The sequence below is a fragment of the Nyctibius grandis genome, chromosome 5, assembly GCF_013368605.1.
Source record: "Nyctibius grandis isolate bNycGra1 chromosome 5, bNycGra1.pri, whole genome shotgun sequence".
NCBI lineage: Eukaryota > Metazoa > Chordata > Aves > Nyctibiiformes > Nyctibiidae > Nyctibius > Nyctibius grandis.
Genome location: NC_090662.1, coordinates 10,565,850 through 10,587,176, shown reverse-complemented (window position 1 = coordinate 10,587,176; position 21,327 = coordinate 10,565,850). Strand labels below are relative to the sequence as shown.

Below are 21,327 nucleotides of genomic sequence, written 5' to 3'. Positions count from 1 at the left end.
GTCTGTAACTACAGGTTTAGAGGGTTTTAGTGATGATTTACAGAAATACCATTTTTACCTTTATATTCAAACCTTATGTTGCTTTAAAAAATAACGACCCAAATAGGGGTATGAATTTTACTGAAGCTGCAGGGCGTCTTTCTATACATGAATTCATTAAGGCTCATGTTCTTTGAGTTCATTTCACATCATTTCACATGTGGAAAAAAAAAGTTCATTTCACATCAGTATTAAATGCTGTTTTAACTTGACCATAATATGAACCTGAAAATCAAAAATTTCCACTGTTGGCTTGATCTTCTGCCTTCTTATTTATATAAGCAAATACAAAGACATAAACAAGACTACTCATGTCAGTGAGGATTGGATTGAGGTTTGTAAGATCTGATCATATCAATTGTCCAATTAGATTGCCAGGTTATGGTAAAAACATTGCAACTTCTGTAATTTTGTTCCCACAGATTATCTTTCTCTGTATAGAAAAGCATATCTTAGAATCCTGACTTAATTTAATCTGTTTCTTCTTCAGTGGTGTTGAAAGAAGTTGGTTTTGGTTTGTTTTTTTGCAGCAAGTTGCTATAGAACCAGTTGCTATGAGCATGGTAGAGAAAAAAAGTTAGATAACAATTCTATAAATATGTAAAAAAGGAAACAAAGTTATTTAGGGTCTGTTGAAATCAGTCTGTTTTTTTTCCACTGAATTCTCTGCGGTTCATTTTAAAACTGTTTCCTTTTGTAACAAAGAGGATTCTAATGACTTGATGGTACTAAATAGCCCTACACAAAAAGCTAAAGAGCATTCTGTGCTTATAATTAAATAATTCAGCTGACAGCAATATTCAGAAATAAATCATAAGCTGAGCTGAAAAATTAGTACTTCTGTACAGGAAAGTACATAGTTGAACCTATGTTTTAGTACATCCCTATTCAGCACATCATGAAAGTATGGGAATTTAACAGCATATTAAAGTTCACAGGAGTCAAGTTAAACATAAGAGAGAGTTAAAGTTGCTTTAAAACTAAATTCCCAAGTGCTTTCCTAAATCATGGCCTTACAGCCTTGTCCTGGTCTATTCAATGAATTTTTTTCAACAGAATTAAATGACAAAAAAATCTTGCAAGTTCATCCCCTGCAGAAGATTCAAAGGGGACTAAAGTGACTGGGCTGTCAGTAAAAATCCAATTGCTATGGAGGCAAGAAGCCAAGGCTTCACTAATCAGAAGGATGTTTGAATTAGTGAGTGGCAAAGAAACTGGGGCATATTGTGAGAGATGCTGTCACAGCAGTTGTGTTATATTTTATCTGATAAGGCTGACAGTGTACTGATTGATAAATTAAATAACCTGGAGTGAATAACAACAAAACAGATCAGTCATTAATACAGACACACTTTTATATAAAAGTTCCTTTAGCAAACTAAGGACTTTGTTCTAGTAATTTTCCCCACAATGACATTACTTGAAATTATGTCATTTATGGATTCTACCAAGATAAAATATGGGAGGCTGGAGAAAGATGACCCCAAAAGAACTGGACACCATAGAACTGGGGACCAAAGGCACATCTGTGCTGAGGTGAATAAATCCACTACTTAGTTATAACCCTAAACTGACACTTACGGTGCAAGTGCATTGCCTGTTTTACCCTGTTGCTCTCCTGTATATAGAATAAGACAGAAGTGCAGGACCAAATTATCTGTTTGTGTAAACTAGTCTTAAGCTGAACTTCACCAATTTACTACTGCAGCAGACTTCACCCACAGATAAAACCATCCCTTAGATCTTAAAACAGAGAGCTGGCTTTGAGGTTACTATTTACGTGGCCTAGTGCTGGTTCTTTGCATTTGGGTGATTTGTCCCACAGAAAGAATGGAGCACTGAGAATCAGTAGTGTGGACATATTTCTAGCACTGAGCTGGGAACAAAACTGCTTAAACTGAATGTGAGCTTTGCTCATGGGTATATGACAGTCTATGAGCCACAGTATTTAAATATTAGCATTCACAAATATTTACGAACCAAGAAAGCAAGAGTGTAATTAGTAAAGGGTATTTTAATGCTATTTACTTTTTTTAATAAAAAAAAATATACAACTGAAAATCAATGCTCTCCTCTTCATCAATTCAATCTATAGCAAGGTATTATACAAGTTGAATCATTTCAAATACCATACTTAGAAAAAAAGAATGCAGAAGACTTCCATGCTATACAGAGACTTTCATGTTAAATAGCTTAGCTTAACTTTAAAATTGTTTTGAAGTTATGTGTCATACAGATTACTGAGAGGGGAGTGTGACTAGCTCCCCTGGAAGATTTTCCAAACAAAAGAGTAAAGCGGCTCATAATTGGAAGTTGTCCTTTTTTTCCTCTAAACCAATAATTAGAAAGTACAATATTTCTAAGACAAAGTCTAATCTATTTTAGAAAAGAGCTAATGTTTATTTGCTGCATATTTTTCATAGTACATTTAAATTACAGTTTTAATAAAATACATCTTTAGATCAAAGCTGAAAGAAGTCATCAGTAGTAGGCCAGTGTACTCCACATTTTTTGTTCTTCCAGATGATAGATGGCTTATGTTGTTCAGATTTCCACAAAAAAACCTCATTCAGTGTTGTTTTTCCTCTTCTAGTACATATAAACAGGAGAACTGGTAGACAAAACAAGAACAAAATCCTTGTGTCCAATCATGTGTTTAGACGTTCATCAGCTTAATGAGTTCATGCAGTTTTATATATAAGTCTAGAAAGGGTAGTGCTGCTGATGAAAGGTGGGTTTTGTTTTTCTTTTCTTTAAGATGACGGCATGAAATACAGCATTTTGCTCATATCTCAGGCAAAAGAGAAAGCAAAACTTGCCTGCTGAACACTTACAGAACTTTTTGAGCAGTAAGCTAGGTCCAGGTGAGTTATCATCCTTGAAACTCTGATCTTTCTGGTCTTAGAATAAGAGCAGAGAGGAAGGACTTACTAGGAAAGTTAGAAATGGATTTCATTTAAACCTGGTGGAAATTGTTTGAACTTTCCACTCTTGTAAACATCCACATAATGCCATGAAAAAGTTCATGAATATTGCATTTTTTTCCAGTTATCTGTCTATACAGTTTCTACTTAGATGAGGTTCCTAGAGGTAATGAAGCTCAGACACTCCGTGGTGCCCTCTCAAATTCATGGGTCCTCCTGTTCCTACCTTTTTTATTCTCTTGTAGGTGCTTCCACTTATTTGTATTCACCTGCGCGTTGGCAGGCCTTTGCCGGCGTTGTTTGCGGTCTCTTTTCCAAACCTGCTCACAGAACTCATCCATTGTATTGAGATTGGGGTGATTGATTAACTGCATGAAGTCTCTATACCAGATCTTTTGACTGGGGGTCATGCTATTGGTAGCATCCTTCGTCTTGGAGGCATCACCATCTTCTTCTTTATGGAGCAGCTCTTCCAGGTGGTCAGTATCAATTACTTCCAGGGTCACTTTAAGCAAAGTTTGCATGAAGCCATGCTCCACAGCATGACAAAAATAAATACCAGAGTCTCTCCGTTGAAGACTTCGTAGCAATAGGCCCTGTTCTGTCCGGATCTTGTGATCATCCACTCTTATCTGTATTGGAAAAAGGTGGTAATTTCAATAGTTAACTTTCATATATATGCAACATTATCCTCTAACCATACTAGTTCCTTAGTACTGCTCCTTTCAGCTGGTAAAACCTGGCAAAAATCCCCAAAATCATATGAATGGAAAACTCCTTGCCAGTCATCTGTAGTTATGGAAGGGTCAAATACTTGGGCAAAACTACTGATGTACTGCAAAGAGTCTGGGGGATTAAGAATTTACTCCTTAGTCCCTATTGCTGCTGAACAAAGATCTATATCAACTCTGTCAGATGGACCTGCTGGTAATATTACTGAAGGTGCAAGCCTGTAATCAGCAGAGTCAACATGGATGTATTTGGCTATATTACCAAGGTCACATTTATCATTATCTTTTAGTCAAGCCTAGATATATTTGTGGGGAAGGTTCTCTGTCTTCATACTGTTCCTTACTACAAAAGCTCTTATGCATAGAAGTGGGTTCTGCATAAGTGAAGAATTTACAAAGAAACAATAAAGATTAAATCTCAAAATGTTAATATTCAAAAAGCAGCTGTCCAAAATATGCTGTATTTTTCTGAATTAATTAATATCTATAATACAATTTCATTCTTTGAATGCACATGTCACTGCAGACAGAAAGGGTGCAAACCTGTTTGCTACTCCCTCCACCCAGAATAAATTCTAAATAATTTACTACTTATGCAAACAAAGCAAACAGCAAAATATCTAAAGCTGCTAAAGTAACTAAGTGTTTAGTACATGCTTTAAAAAAATAAATGCTTCAGAGTAGTTTGGGTATATTTACAAATACTTCAATGCAACAAAGAAGTTTTTGTTTTCTAGCTTGATCTCCCTACCTACCAGAGCAGATTATTCTCTTAAGATACATGCGACCTGGCATGCGACATGACTTGAGAACCTGGGTAAGTAATAACATAAGAATGTTGGTGACAATAGAAAGAGAAAAATAAATTATCAGCTTAGTGTAATGCAAGCAGGGAAAGTCTGTGCTTTTGCCTCTATGAATATTGCTTTTGATGAAAGAAATGTACAAGTTTTCATACTCTTGTGTCCACTACAGTTTCCAGTTCTTCTTTCTCTGTCTTATCTGCAGTAAAGTCTTAGAGCATGCAGTACATTGGAAATGCTCCTGTTAGACTACATTTCAGTCAAACAGTATAATACAATTAATGCAGTTAGACTTTTTTTCAGAGGCAGTTTTAAGGTAATATTTAAGTTCAATATAATCCTTGTATGATGGTTTAGGTGGCATTTAGCATGGTAACTTTTTGTATTTCTGAGATATCTAATGGAAAACACGTGTGTTTTTCAGGAGTTCTGACCAGGGAGAGGATATGAATGTTTTCTGATGTAAGAATCTGTGAAATCTATTAGAGAGCTTATGGGATTTTATGGTGATAAGAGGAAGAATATGGTGAAGAACAACAGAAATTGTAAGATTCCAGTGAAATTGTGCTAAACTAAAATACAGACGGACATTATTTTGTGAAGGACTCAGGTTCAAGTATATCTTCATAGAGAAGACTAGTTGCATCTCTTAATTTTTTTCTATTGTACCTCTTCTTTGCGGTCATCATTTTGCTTCTGGAATTGCCAGTAGACTACAGCACGCTGAGATTTTGGACTGCACTCAAGAAAAGTGCTGCTATTCTCTACTCCATAGATAATTTTTTCCTCCAGGGTCTGAGCACTTGGGTTATCTGTAAAGCAAGAAAAAAAAGAAAAAAAGAATTGAAATTACCAGGAAATAAATATCTTAATTGCTAAGTGTATTTGTTTGTTTAGAAATTGGGCTCCCTTAAGGTGTATAAAGATAAAAACCTTAAAATAAAAAACTCCCCATATCAGTATGCCATTTGGAAAATCTCCATCAACATCTCTATCTTTGTAAGGACTCCTGGCAGGGTGGTGATTTTTTTTTTTTTATTTTATTTTTGTATTTTAGATCCTAACAGCTGTTAACATCTCAATATGTGAAGTTAATGAATTTAATTGTGAAAATTTGTGTAGACCTCATTATTATTCATCAAGGAAAACATCTAGGACACGACAAGCATTTTTAATAGCAAGCTGTATGCAGTGAGAAAACTCAGGGTGTAGTTGCAGAATGTCTGTAATGATGCCTCCTGGGCTCTATCATCATAATACTTTAGAGAAAAGCAATAAAACATGAGGCTATTTAAAAGTAGTATAATGTGTTTAGATTATATGGCACTGCAGTTTGCTGAAGCTGTTAATGACCAGGAATAATGTTTTTGAGGAAACAATCTTCAATTAATCGTTTCCTCTCATACTGATAAAATTTATGGAAATGTAATGAGGTTAATAAACCAGACATTATGGGAGGGGAAAAAGAAAGTTAAATAAATTACTTCCTTTTGTAAGAACAATGCTTCAAGATATTCATCAACTTGCTGGAAATACCATATAGCTATAGGACTTATATGACATTTGATTCTTCTCCAATACCACAGAGGTTGTAAAGCATCATATTTCAGCTCTCCGCCTTAGCTCTTTAAAATGCTGTTATGGACTTAAGCAGCAACAGTACAATAATCCTGGAGAGTAGATGGGGAGGAAGGGGTTGGTAAGCTATTTAACACTGTGTTGATCTCACGGAGTTTCCTGTCTCTTTGCCGTTATTTGTCATTCTTTCCATTTTCCACTTTTGATCTTTAGCACTGGAAATATTTAAAGAACTTCTTTTGATATGTTTTAACAGGAAAATGATGTCTAATTAAAATCTTCTCAGAGAAATCCTTTGTCAAATTTTGTTTGCTTTCACTGTGTCTTTATCATATTCACCATGTTGTTTAGCAAACACAGTCTGTTTGCTAGATTACTGAGCAACAGGTAAAAAAAAAAATGATCTCCTGGTTTATGTTGATACAGCAATTGTATGTTTTTCCATAATGACTTGCAGCCCTGAGACAGGATGGGATAATGGATGGGGGACAGAATAGGAACTGGTGCTTTTCCAGTTCTCAGTAAGGAAACATCAAATGGTCTATTAACACTAAACAAATAGGGAATGGGTTAGCTTGCTTTCCTCTGCTGTATTGTGAACTTTTCCAGCAAGTAAGTGGGGTGCTATATAAACAACTAAGTGAAACAACTTTTATGACATCTCTCTGAAACCACATCCCTATGAAGAATGTCAGTGCAGCTTTGGGCCAGGAAGATGAGCAATGGATAAATGAAATAGCAAAGCAGCAAGAGAAGGGTAAGAGAGCTGGAAGAGAATGTAGTCAAGGGTACTAGTGGAAAGGTCTGAGATGGAGCATGGGTGAACTTGTGTCAATGAAACAGAGAAACTGGAAGTATGTGGAGAGATTAACTGAATGTAACTACAAGTGATAATATAAAGTTGGAAATGAAAATGATTGTCTGATAACTCATGGGACCAGATTCAACATTGCGAATGGCTGACTGATGTCCTCCTGACTCTTCCGTTTCAAGTTAGGTACTCTAATTTAGGAACAGAATTCACACGGCTGAGCAGGCAGCCAAAGATCCTAACATAGTCAACAAGAGGCAGTTTGATATCTGAACTGGGATCCACAACAGATAGCACATTTAGGGCTGCAGCATAAGACAGTCAGTAGGAAATGATCCCTTTTATAGCCTGGGACATGTACGTTATTGCTCCAGCAATGTGTTTCTGTGAAACAGAGATTTACAGGCTTCCAGAACAAAGGATGAAACCACAGGGATTTGACTCTAGGATGCCTGCTGTATTTCAATTCCTCTCTCCCAGGCTCCATGAACTTTGAATCATGGTTGCAGAATGACCCAACTTCAACAAGAGCAATCTGATAAGTTTGGGTGCTTGTATTGGTAGTAGAGCTATCAAGTCAATCTCCTAAGACTAAGTGGACTTTGAGTCCTCTTCTTGCACATCCTAACTGATTTAATCAGCAGGTTACTAACCAGGTGGATTGCAGCACCACTTGGCTATATTTTCCTGAACACAATATAGTCCAAGTGAATTATATAGGAGCAGAACACATGTAACACTGGTCTCATTAGATCCAAGAAGACAGTGTCCTAGATCCTAATATCAGTAAAAAGGAGAAAAATAGATATTTATTTGGCAAGAGTCCTACTGCCCATAAGCAGTAGCATATTTTTAAGTATATAGAGAAGTTTCTGCTGGAAAAGTTAGGTACCTAGGATATCCTTAGTATATGAAAAGCTAGTTAAAAGTTTTCATGGAAGTTACCCTGAAGCTGGGTGCTCTGACACCATGTGAAACTTCTGAGTGTTTTCTTGGATCTGGTCCACGGCATTCTAGCGTATTAGAGATCACCATGGAAAGTGGCAGAAGCCCCCTTTAAATTTCCTCACAGATCCAGAAAATATAGTCTGGGTGACAGTCATGCAGTGAGAGAGGAAGGATTTAAGAGATCCTTCAAATTCCATTTCCATGATTTAAGGGAACAGAAGGCAGGTCCAGAAACAACTATAAAGTTCATGTAATATTGAGCACGTGGAGTGCAAGAAAGTAAGCAGAGTGATGGAATAATCACAGGATCAGAGTGCAGCTCTGGGACTGAGGGAGAAACTGGAGAGACTAGAAGGAAGAATGAAAGTCTGGGAAGTTCAGAAAGACAGCTGGAGGAATCAGAAAACTATAGAAGTCATGAAGTTGGTTATGAAATTCAACCCAAAATCCTGTCTGAGAGCTGTAATTCCCAAAATTAACCCAACAGCAGTATCAGTTTACTACCCTGATAAATAACGTTTAAATACATAATTTCTGATACAACCGAAGAAGTATTAAAGGCTAAGTACTTATACCAAGATTGCCTTGCAGATGAACGAATCTCACTATACAGTTAAATTCAGAGTGATTCTTTGAGCTTCTCCTGAAATAGATCACCTAAAAAAAGGTGCCTCTCTGTTTACAAATTCTTAAAAAAAAAGAATTTGATTAATTTCTTAATAGCACTAGTATGTTACGCTTAAAAAAAAATGTTCTTTAGCTGACACAAAGGTGATCATGCTTTTAGATTTAAGTATTAATGTCTGGTCAAACACCTGTACAGCTAAGGATCCTCAGCCTCCTCTGATGTTGCTGTGTAGTCATTTTATACTACTTATACATTTGCACAAAAGGGCAATGGAAAGAATTACCTAAACCTTATTAAAAGCATTATTGCTTCAGATTGATATCAAAGTAAGTTTCTACAATGTCTTTAAAAGTGAGATATACACTAAGAAATTGTTCTTTTTTCCTGTTTTTATTAGTTCACATGAAGAATCAACTGGCAGTTACTGCACAGGAACGTGTAGACAAGTAGTAAATGATTGCTGGAGCTTATTTTTGGCTATAGACAAACCCAAGTCTTCATCTGTTGTCCAGGAAACTACTAGACACAACTAAGGAAAAAACTCAGCATAAGTTGGCATAAGAAGTTTACGGGCCTTGCAGCTGTCTGTACAATGCATGATCATGTGTAAATGACAAGTAAATATAGGAAAATTTTACATATTATAATTCAGAATTATTTAGAGAAAATTTCACTCAAGAACAATCTAAAACAGTCATTAAGTATTTTGACAGTTCATCCTTAAAGTCTAGGATCTAGAAGTGCATTCCCTCAGAATTTCTTGTAAGTTACTGATTATTCTAATCACGTTGTCTTCATTTCACCATTAAGTAAAATTTTCAGTGATATCTTGTCTCATACTTGCTCTGCTCATTTTGACAAAGCTGTATTAAAGCTCCTTGTGATCAGGTGTACCATATAATAGCTTTTTCCTGACCTTGAGTTCTCATGACTGTTGTCATGAAAAAACTACACTGAATTACTCTCTTCCCTTTGGACAGAAGAATTCTTTTCAGACAAATATGTTTACCGAATATGGGAAGACATAAAAACCAAAGTGTTTTGAAATCCTTTTCTTGTCTATGAAGATAAAGAACAGACCTACAGTTGTATAAAGTACAGTTGGCAAGGGCAAGAGAATGGTAAAAAAACTGGACATGTGGTAGCCCAGATCATCATTTTATTTATGAGTAAAATGTCCAGATAATAAGAAGGTAAAGCTAAGACAGGCTTCTTCTGGTAATAAAATCCACATTTAGTGCCTGGAGAAATTTTCATTTTGAGGAACTGAAAATGTCATCTCAGCCCCAATATATGGATGGTCTTATCTGCACTGTATGAGCATTACTAGATATCACACAACTGGAAATTTGTGAACTTTCTACTAGTCCACATTGACTAGTTCAAATCTAAACTAGTTCTGCATTCATGAGTTCTCAAAATGTGACAACTGCATATTGATCATAGCCTATTCATGCACTTTTCCAAACCTTTTTCCTCTCTGAGTAGCTTGACCTGAGTCTGACAATGATGAATTAAAAAGAAAAGCTATAGTAATGTTAGCTGCGAGTTTCAAATGATTAAAAAGGAAGACAGAGAAAATTATTACTGAAACATAGTGGTGGTCAATTATAGCTGACGCAAAAGTACAACTTTGGACTATTTATCATTCTTGCTATTACAAGGACTGGAAGGATATGAGGGTTTTGAGGTATCACCAGTTTCAGCCATCTCTTCTTTATTTATCCCAGAAATCTGTCCAGTGGTTTAACTATTATTATAGATGTACCACAAACATGAGTAATCATTTTTTCCAGCAGAGGGAAGCATTGCATAAGTGTTCTCCTCACTAACAGCAAAATTTTTCATTTTCTGAGTGAAGATCTTCTGAAGAGTTTGGCAATAAATTAGTTTATCAGAAGTTTATCAGCCTGAGAAGTTTATCAGTCAAACAATTCAAGAAAGGAAGATCTAGTCAATATACTGTGAAAATGAAACAACCAACAAAAAACAAAACCAAAAGATGTCAAAGAAAACCCACACTGAAAGCACATGGGACAGGCTTACTGCAAGGAACACCCTGATCTTAAGGGCTGCTAGTGTGGCACCTACAACAAAGACCATTCCATATTTAGTCAAGGTAGTTAATTATGTGCTTTGTTATCAGTCTATGCAAACTGTATGAAGCAATATGTACATAATTCTTGCTGTTCTGAAGGAGATATGACTCTTTTCTGACATAATATGCCTAACCTGGTGGTATGGTATTATCAAGTAAGTGAAGCAGAAAAATTAAAGTGGCTAAAACTGTTAATTTGAGGAAAAACAAAACAAAAAAATAACAGCCTTTAGTGTCTCATCCAGGTCATTATAAACAATCTAAACTGGGATAATGATGTATTATATTAATCTTTCACAGATGTTCAAGACAATTTCATCAACAAATCATTCACGTACTTCCTACTCTACTCATGCAGAGTCTGTAAATTACATACAAATTAGCTGTACTTCAGTCATACCCATAACTCACCATGATGCTGCAGGTCCGAGCAGTGGGTAAGCGGGTCTCCATTTCGGATGTCTTGTCGTCTAGTACGTCTGCAAATACCATATTTGAAAACCGTTAGTGACCTTCTCAGTGGTCAGCATTCACATTTGCCACGACTGAAGAGCAACAAATGGAACATATATATAATTACATACATCACAAGTGCACCTAAACAACACTAGGAAGGAAATCATATTGTTACTACTCTATTCATAGAATCATAGAATCAGAATCATTTTGGTTGGAAAGGACCCTTAAGATCATCAAGTCCAACCATCAACCTAACACTGCCAAATCCACCACAAAACCGTGTCCCTAAGTACCACATCTACAGGTCTTTTAAATACCTCCAGGGATGGTGACTCCACCACTTCCCTGGGCAGCCTGTTCCAATGCTTGATAATTCTTTCAGTGAAGAAATTTTTCCTGATATCCAATCTAAACCTCCCCTGGTGCAACTTGAGGCTGTTTCCTCTCATCCTATCGTTTGTTACTTGGGAGAAGAGACCAACACCTGCCTTGCTACAACCTCCTTTCAGGTAGTTGTAGAGAGTGGTAAGGTCTCCCATGAGCCTCCTTTTCTCCAGACTAAATAACCCCAGTTCCCTCAGCTGCTCCTCATAAGACTTGTGCTCTAGACCCTTCACCAGCTTCGTTGCCCTTCTTTGGACACACTCCAGCACCTCAATGTCTTTCTTGTAGTGAAGGGCCCAAAACTGAACACAGTATTTGAGGTGCTGCCTCACCAGTGACAAGTACAGGGGGACAATCACTGCCCTAGTCCTGCTGGCCACACTATTTCTGATACAAGCCAGGAAGCTGTTGGCCTTCTATGCATTATCACAGTTTGTAGAATCAGCCTTCACTCTTACAGGTAAAGTCTTCAGAAACTGGTAAATACATATCTCTTGCACTGAGCCTATGAAGTTTATTTTAACTATGTTGGTAATGTTGTTCACAGACAAATTCATTACTTGATTCATATATACAGGGACTACTAAGGGATCAAAGTATATACAGTACAGTTTAACATGTAGCAAAAAACATGAAAAAGATGCAGCTTTTCTGCAAGTACAGAATTCTTTAAGTATCACGGCATCTTTTAGCTAAAATGAAATATTAGGATGGGTCATTTTGAAAGAATGTCAAAGTGCTGTATTTTCTACAAAATGTAAATTAAAATACATAGATCATTTCAGGCACTACAGATCTCACCGGAACATTTCTGATAAAACCTTCTCCAGAACTGTTGTAAATGGCTTTGTCTTCAGAATAAACAGAATAAAACACTTGGATAGAAAGATTTTGAAATTTCATTTATTCCATCCTTCGTAGTTTGAGTCTGGGTTCTAGCTTTTACTGCATGTCCATTTAACGTAGTATATTCTTTCCCCAGCTTGATTGCCACTGGCTGTTTTGGAAAACATATTGATCTGTGCTAAAAAACGTTGTATTTCACAGGAGAAAGCTTTTTAACACAGTTTTATTTTGCATTTGTTGTTCCCTCTTTGTCTGCTCCTATTTTTATTTAAATAGCTGTGACATAAAATACAACCAAGCCAGAGAAAAGTGTTTCATATATAAAAGAAAAAAGAACAAGGCAAACAAAGATGTGTTTCAAGTGTGAGCACTTTACTTTAGGAATCAGAGAAAGCCTGAGGGCTTGCAAAATTAGAGGAGAACAAAGAAGATTAGGCTGCTGAACAATGCTGTGATTTCAGATTACGACATCCAGCAACGGATATGCAAAAGTCAAGTAGCCTTGTAAAAAGCACTGTCGGTCACTCCCTTGTGACAACAGCCCACATTTTTAAAAAGCCATTGTTCTGTAGTACAGAGACCATCTCTCTTCTCTTCACTAGCCCTGTTTTCAGGCTCTCACTAACAGCCCAGCATCAGCACATACTAAGAGTTCTTACAGAGGCACCATCAACTGCACAGCAGACTCCTCTTGGATGAAAGATTTTAACCATATTTTTTTCCACTGAAAACTACTGAAATGTTAAACTTGAAATTACTTATGTGAAGTATGGCAACAGGGGTTTTTTTGAAAAAAAAATTCAGAATGTGCATTTTTAAAATTCTTCTGAATAAAAACTTCTTTAAAATTATGAATTAGGACAACTTAGCATGCTTTAGTAAGAAAGAATCTTCTACTGCTTGATATATGGTTCAAAAAATGTACTAATCCTAATTTTAGATATCATCTTCATATAACTCATTACCAATGAATAAAAATACACCAAAACATAAGGAACCATAAAATTTTGTTACTCCTTCCTAAATTTTGAAATGCAGCATATTTATAGGATACTATTTGTAGAAAATAAATCTGTAGAACGACTCATATTACTGTCAATGGAGTTTGAATGAGAAGTTTAGTTAGAATCTCAGGAAAATGTTTCACATATTACCATTGTATCAACACGATGATTTATGAAATATGAACATGGGGCAAAGTTAAGCGGTCACACTACAGGAGCTTTGAACTGTCATTTAGACTTGTAAAATACACAAAGAAAGAAAAGTAAATTAAAATAATGGCTCATAAAACTCCTTTTTTTTTTTTAAAAAAAAGAAGAAAAAAAAACAAACAAAAAAACAAAACCCCAAACCAACTATTAGTAAAGCATCTGTGCAATTGCCTCAGGACTCAACTTTCCCAATACTTCTGGAGCCTAAAATTACAAAGATTCATTATTAGGAAAATGTTGACATTTAAACTGTTTCCAGAAATGCTGATTTTGTCATGCATGCATTCAAAGCTGGCTTGAGGCAGTGGATACAGCAGGTACCAGGTAAACAGAGGATCCTCTCCCCCAGTAACATAGACCTTTATTCTGCTGCTGCTGCTGCCAGAAGTAAAACTGGGGAAAGTATTGGGGGACAGCAGCTTTTTCTGGATGCATTGTCAGGATCAGAGCCCCCCAGGACTTGCCTTTTCTTTCATAGAGGCCTCAAGGAGAATAAATTCTGTACCCCAAGGTTTTCCTGTAGCTGTGCAACCCAGTTTAGCCCCAGTAAATCTACCCCTTAATCCCTGTACGAAGAGGTCTCAGTCCCTTTACCCCTGATGGCAACAGTGAGCTTGGTCTGATGTTTAATAAGTTGGAGAGATGGATACGGAAAAGACAAGGAGTCCTATTTCTTCCATCAGTGTAAGCAGATGAATGACAGGACGATGTGCTCTATGGGTCTTGAGATGGACTGGGAGTAGGAATGGGTGTTAGTGAATGCTGAGAAAGGATGAGGTTCAGGGATAAAGATTAGAAGGGAGGTAGCAGAGAAGAGTGGTTCAGTGATTCCTGGCCTTACTGTCTCCTTCGACTCCCAGGCAGTACTCAACCACACTGACTTATAACCGTTAAAACTTTCAGATCAAATCAATCTCTCAAACTCCCCTTGAAAACCTCACTGTTCCCTCTCCTCTTTTTCTGTCTTCTACAGAGAAACTGCCCTGCTCCCACCACAAATGTGACTTTAGCCCACGCAGCTGAGAAAATTTGACCAGCTCTTCTTTTGGGATGGGTTCAGTTTCTCCTTGTTAGTTCTTTTCTAAGGAATTTCACAAGAAGTTTGCCTCAGATTAACTCTGTTTCCTGGTGCAAAAATAGAACCTGATGTTCCATAAGCGGCTTTTTCTTTTGTCATCAGTATTTGTTTAGGATACATTGTAACGTAGACTTTGAAATTTTAATCCCCTCCATCTGAAAAGTCTGTGACACAAATGCTACTTCCCACTCTCTACCACGTTTAACCTCCTGCAACAACCAATCCAAATCTGGAATTGAGAGTCCTGACATTCTCAACTAAGTACTTGCTATCATTCATTTTATGTATATAAACCCTTAGGTATATAAACCCTTGAATTCCTTGTTTCTTCATAAGTGCAAGATGTTTGACATATTTAATTTAATGTGAGCACATTTTTATCATTTTAGCCAATTTATCATGGGAATCTCAACAGTACACTAATGTCTGTTCTTATTTGCAAGTGATTATCTATTCAGTTATTCCTGATTTCTACTTCAGTAGCTAAGAGCTGTTCAGTAACTAGCTTATATACTGTAAGTGAAAGAATTTCAGAGATAAAGGCAGGCAAAGAAAACATTATTTTAAATTTTCAGATCAGGAAACTAGAACTTGTATATTTTTTATAAAAGTGATATTTTTCATTTGCAGAGTCTGTTTTCCCTTATTCTTTGCATTGAAAAGCATTTAGCATCAGTGCAGAGTGAATGTAAAATAGTGGTTGTTCTGACGTGGTAGCATTTAGGCACACATCAACGCATACAAGTTATACTTTTCAATAACAACAATAATGTTATATATCATTAAAAAATAACTTTCCATTCATGTCCAAACACTTTATAAATGTTTCCTTTGAATTAGAATTAATGAAAATGCAGGACAATTTACTTGGGCAAGTAGTTCTTTTATTTTAATATCAAGGCCCTTCCTAATGTTAGAGAAAGGGAATTTTTTCTTTTTGCTGTTTATTATTGAATATAAAGTTATGAATCCATTTCAGAGACAACTCTTTTCTGAATGTTTTTTTACTGCAACGTTTTGAGCCAGCCCAAGAAGTAGCAGTGTTCACTTTAAATCAACCAAGACTTCATATTGCTTGTAACTCCAACAATTATGTTTTCTTTGGAAGAGAAAGGGCACCAGTTAACCATCCCATGAAAGAATCTCCAAAGCCCTCTGGTCATATTGAGACCATCAGTTAAAACAAATAGCAAACCATGCAGACATCTGAAACTGTCCCTACCTCTTAGCAGTGGGGAAGTAACGTGAGCAAGATGAACCATCCCAGGCACAGTAAGGGTCTCTTGCAAGGCAACACTCAGCACATGCTTTTCCATATACATCACAGCGGTGTAAAGGAAGCTGTGAAACTCCAGTGGCTGAGCCAATGTAGAGCTGTTGCTGTCATAAAAGTTAAAAAAAAAAAAGTTAAAAATTGCCAATGACCAGCTTTTTGCTAGGAAAATATAAAAAAAGTCATATAATAATATGTTAGGATCATTACAAATACAATAAGGATCGTGATCCTGATGTACACTAAAGGAATGATATGAGAATTATCCTCAGGACTAAAAAAATCAAATAGGAAAAACTTTGATTTTTTTATGACGCTCTCGGTGGCTTCTCGAAATAGTAAGAAAAATTAAAGTACTCTTCCATTTTTTCTTTTCTATTCAGATCCCTGCACTGGGAAAGCACTATAATCAGTGACAGAACACAAAGGAGAATACGCTTTTGAATTTAAAAAAAAGAAAAACAACTTTAACACAAATTTCCTATATATGACCTTGATTTGTGTATGGAGTGGGGGGAACATAAAGTAAATTATTTCAGATAGATGCTAAGATATTCAGCTTGGAGGTGCTGCCACACACACACTTCTTTGCATGTCTGATAATTCTGATGCTTCATACTCTTTTTTATAGGTGACATACTCTAATTGAAACATATCTTTAATGTGGGGAGACGGCTTACTTTATTTTGAAGGAAAATCAATGTTGAGTGGAAGATGTAGTTCAAATGCAGAAAGAAGCCATGAAGTAAAGAAAAAATGCAAACAAAATGAACCACAGCTTTGTATGGCATCACAACAGAATATCTTGTCTCTCTCAATTTCCTCTCTGATATCAAATTCATGTGGTCCATTAGGGAAGTTAGTCCCCAGAGGGGCATAAGGAAACTGAACTACTGATCCCACATGAAAGTCCAAACAGAGATATTTCAGCTTAGCACTAATTCACAAAGAAAACAAGTATGAGTGTAGTCAGTAAATACAGTTCCCTCTTAGATGCAAAACTAGGGGAAAACAAAATAAATAGATAAAAAAAATTAAACGGCATAATCCTTCTGTTTTGGAAACACTGACAGTTTGCTATCAAAAGCTTAAACTTTGTCACTCAGCACCCGTGGTGGAGCAATTAACACGTTTCTTTTTAAGGTCTCTCTCCAAATAGTCCCACCAAGAAAATACAAATTTGTATTCATTTTTCTTTCTTAGAAAACATAAGGCTGGTGTAAAAAATAGGATTTCAAGAAATGTTATCAAAATTCTTCATCTCCTGCATTGTGATGTCCCAGAGGTACCATTTCCAGGGAATTTGGGGATGACATGTGGTTGAGGTCACCTACCAACTGGAAATGATGAGCACTGGATACCAGGAGGCAGCAAAACCAAAAACACTCATAAAAGGTGTTGCATTAACTTCTTTCAGAGACAGCAGCTTGGCAGTTTATACAGACATATTAATTGTAACAGAAACATCCCGTGCATTTATATAAACATCAGTATTTTCTCAAGGAAAATATGACAAGGAAAGCACCCAAAGGAAATTTCACTGGTAAATTGAAAACTAAGCCCTTCGTGAGCAGCTGCTTCCATCTATTATAGTGCCATAGCTGGGCTGCAAACCCACATTCTCTGGGCAAAAATCTCTGACCACACAGAGCTCTACACAAAGCCTTGACTCTACATACCAGTCCCCAGTTAGTGCTATATCTTTGAGAAGCAGATGACTGGCAGCAGACGTGAAAAGCTGATTCTTACTAACTTAAGTCACTTAATGAAGTACTCAGCTTAGGGGTACGTTCTGCAGTAAAAAGAGCAGCAATTCAAATCTTAAGTGACCTAAACATTTCTCAAGGGATGCCTTTTCTCTTTACCCATTAAAGAGGCAGCACAGGTCAAATTAGAGCTTCAGTTAAGTATCTTAAATGTCCAGATGGTATTGATCCGAGCCCTATGTAATTGGGGCATTAATATCTATATAGGTATGTAGCAACGTGTGGTGCAACTAATATAAAAATCAACCCAGATAATACATGTGGGAAAATAAAGAATGGTAAGATGGTTTCCTATGCACCCCTGTAACCAATTTCATTTGGTCAAAAACCCCTCCCTATTTTCTAATAAATGTCTTTAGAATTAAAGAATGACCAGAAATGCATTAAAAAAAAAAAAAAGTGAGGCCAAAATAGGTTTACTTAAAGACTCTATTGCTTGTAGATAAGTTCATAAAGTTCAGTCAGTGAACTACAGCATGTGTTTCAGGTGGTGCACAGCCTGAAGGTTGCTGCCCTGTTTGCTTGATCATGGTTTTAGACTCCAGCTGGTGACCATTATTCTGGACACTACTAATATATAAATCCAGGCAGTATGAAATTCAGAAAATAGTAATAGAATGATTTGCATCAATGGCCTGACCTTACTTCGCCTTACACAATCAAACTGCCTTTTGGGCAAAGAGTCTCTCCCAAGAGGTTGTTAATTTAATAAATCAACTGATTATCAGATCAAATGGGGTGGGGGAGGGGGGGAGTTGTCCTCTAAAAGTTCTTGCAGAAGTATCAGAACTCCAGAAAAGCTGAGAAGACTAACGTTTTAAGCAATCTAGTGGTTTCTGTTTGCCCCACGGTGCTGCTCAAAATGCACTCTTTCCCTAGAAGTCGGACAAAGAGATAACTGAGAATTTTCCATTTGCAATTAAAAAAAAAAAAAAAAAGAGAGATGAAAAAATTTAATGCTTAAAAAGAAGAAGTTAGGCAGAATTTTAAAAGGAACTTTAGGGAGCATGAAGTTCGAATTCCATTTAATTTATTTTTATGTCTTGAAAGGTAACTGATGGAGAATAGTTCGGGGGGTTGTTTAAGTGACAGATCCATTTTGATGGGAGCCTTAGAGATTTATAAAACTTAGGCTAAAATCTGCTTCTGAAGAATTTTATAGATTTTGCTCTTTAGGAAGAAGAGTCATTTGTAACATAACATATTGGCATGATGGCAAAAGAGGCAGTTTTGAACAACCAGTGTCATAAAAATAAAATTAAAAAAAATAAAATAAATAAAGAGAAACACACCATACCATGTTTTTATAATTGGACGAAAGAATTGTTAGTGAAAAAATAAAGTGAAGTGATTGCTTTAAAGTTATTCAATAGGACATGCTGGTTTTACTGTTTATATTAGATGAGAGAATGGATTGAGAGCAGCCCTGAGGAGAAGGACTTGGGGGTGATGGTCGAATACAAGCTCAACATGAGCCGGCAATATGCTCTTGCAGCCCTGAAGGCCAACCGTACCCTGGGCTACATCAAAAGAAGCGTGGCCAGCTGGTCGATGGATGTGATTCTGCCCCTTCAACTCCACTCTCTTGAGACCCCACCTGGAGTACTGCATTTAGCTCTGGGGCCCCCAACGTAAGGACATGGAGCTGTTGGAGAGAGTCCAGAGGAGGGCCACGAAGATGATCAGAGGGCTGGAGCACCTCTCCTATGAAGAGAGGCTGAGAGAGTTGGGGCTGTTCAGCCTGGAGAAGAGAAGGCTCCAGGGAGACCTTATAGCAGCCTTCCAGTACTTGAAGGGGGCCTACAGGAAAGCAGGAGAGAGACTTTTTACAAGGGCATGTAGAGATAGGACAAGGGGGAATGGTTTTAAACTGGAAGAGAGTAGATTTATATTAGATATCAGGAAGAAATTCTTTCCTGTGAGGGTGGTGAGACACTGGAACAGGTTGCCAGAGAAGTTATAGATGTCCCCTCCCTGGCAGTGTTCAAGGCCAGGTTGGATGGGGCTTTGAGCAACCTGGTCTAGTGGAAGATGTCCCTGCCCATGGCAGGGGGGGGTGGAACTAGATGATCTTTAAGGTCCCTTCTAACCGAAACCATTCTATGATTCTATGGTTTCATGCTGCTGCTTTCAACAATGCATAGAATCATTGTGCTGTTTATATGAAAAATGTCCTGCTTATCAAAACAAAATGAGCAAAGTGTTTGAGCTATAAAACTACAGCATTTTAAAATCATAATTATAAAATGGAAACATGGTGCCATATCCTTATTTGATACAGAGACACAGTGCCAAAATCTTGTCATACTGTATCATGATTCCATCATTTTTAGCCTGAGGCTGATAGATTTTTCATGAGCTTAACTCTACCTGAGTAACTTGTGTTTTATGCTCTTTTTTAGCTTCAGACAATTTTAGCAGTGTAAATTTGTTTTCAAAAGACTCAGGGAAAAGTGTAAACTTTCCTGAATAACTAAAGATGCTTTGAGGAAGAGGTTGTGTGAAAATGCACGGTTCATTATCAAATCTGATTGGCTGCTTTAAGGGAATGTACTTATAAAAATAATCTAAAGCAGAGCATTTTGGTATGATATGAACATATATACAACTTGACAGGTTTGTTTTTAAATATCCCAGCATTCAACAGTACATTTTTTTGTGCTGCCATATCTGTTTTTTTAGATGGCAAATTATGTTAGAAGAGTGGCCCCAAACAAAATGTTTTCTGTCAAATATATGAATGTTTTGAGACAACTTTCCTAAACAGAGTGAATTCTGAGTTAAATATGCAGCATTTCAAAAATAATATTGGGCTCTGTCCATTGCAGAATGAATTGAACTTCTGTTTAATAATGTATAGAGTGTTGTAGATGAATTAACTAAATCTTTTTTATAACACACACTATTTTTAGTGCACCCAATCCTTAAAGTAATACCAAATCCTCTCTTTACTCACAATGACATTGACAGAAAAATTAATGAGTGTGAATAAGTTGCTTGTGTTTACCAAATTAGGCTCCAAATGAAGGCAAATATGAAAACGGAAAAAAAAAAGTTTTGTTATGTTAAATTTGACATTGAACTTTATATCTTAGACTTTTGAGACAGCAAATGACAGTGTCTGGGGTCTATCTGCCTAATTCCAGGCAGAACTGGAAGACAGGTCCCTCATACCTACTTCACTCCCAGACTGCAACCCAAAGGTCTTTGCATGACTACATAATTCATTAGCTGCTTCACTAAGAATACTAATAATAATTGCCCATATTTGCTCAGAAATGCAAGAATCACCTTTACCGTAAACCAGACAAAACTTTACCTCCATCCATCAAGAAGTCCAGTTCATTTTAGTTATGGTCTGGTCTACAATGAAGGCTGTAGTACATAAGTTTTCTTTAAGAAGCTAGTTATTAGTGCACTCAACAGAAAGTAGGAAATATAAATTCTGGAGTCTGGAACACATACCCTAACCACGTCACTGAACTAGAAGGAATGGAAAACTTGGACTAAATCAGATCTACCCTCTTTGTTAAATCTGAATGGTGCACATCCAGGAATGGAATGGGCATTGGACAGAAAGACAGGAGGATGTCTCATTTCCAGTCTTTGCTTTCACTATCTGCACTTTGTACTAGACTACATCTACAGAGACTAGAACTAGTCCCATTAAAGCAAGGGACCATGCTTGGTTACTCTTTTTGAACAGTTTCTCTATCATAAGAACATTCCATAATGTGGATTTTTTTT

At 36.7% G+C, this 21,327-nt stretch overlaps 1 protein-coding gene across 1 annotated transcript in view; it reads right to left on the bottom strand.

The window, feature by feature from the left end:
* Window positions 1–2,927: 2,927 nt before the first annotated feature.
* SEMA3A (semaphorin 3A) overlaps window positions 2,928–21,327 on the bottom strand; it is a 177,766-nt gene continuing 159,366 nt past the window's right edge. Inside the window, exons 15-18 of the mRNA XM_068400555.1 lie at window positions 15,764–15,921; window positions 10,972–11,039; window positions 5,167–5,309; window positions 2,928–3,595 (exon numbers count right to left, since the gene is read on the bottom strand). Of these exons, the coding sequence (XP_068256656.1) occupies window positions 3,140–3,595; window positions 5,167–5,309; window positions 10,972–11,039; window positions 15,764–15,921 (825 nt within the window). The 3' untranslated portion in view covers window positions 2,928–3,139. The remainder of the gene's footprint in view (window positions 3,596–5,166; window positions 5,310–10,971; window positions 11,040–15,763; window positions 15,922–21,327) is intronic.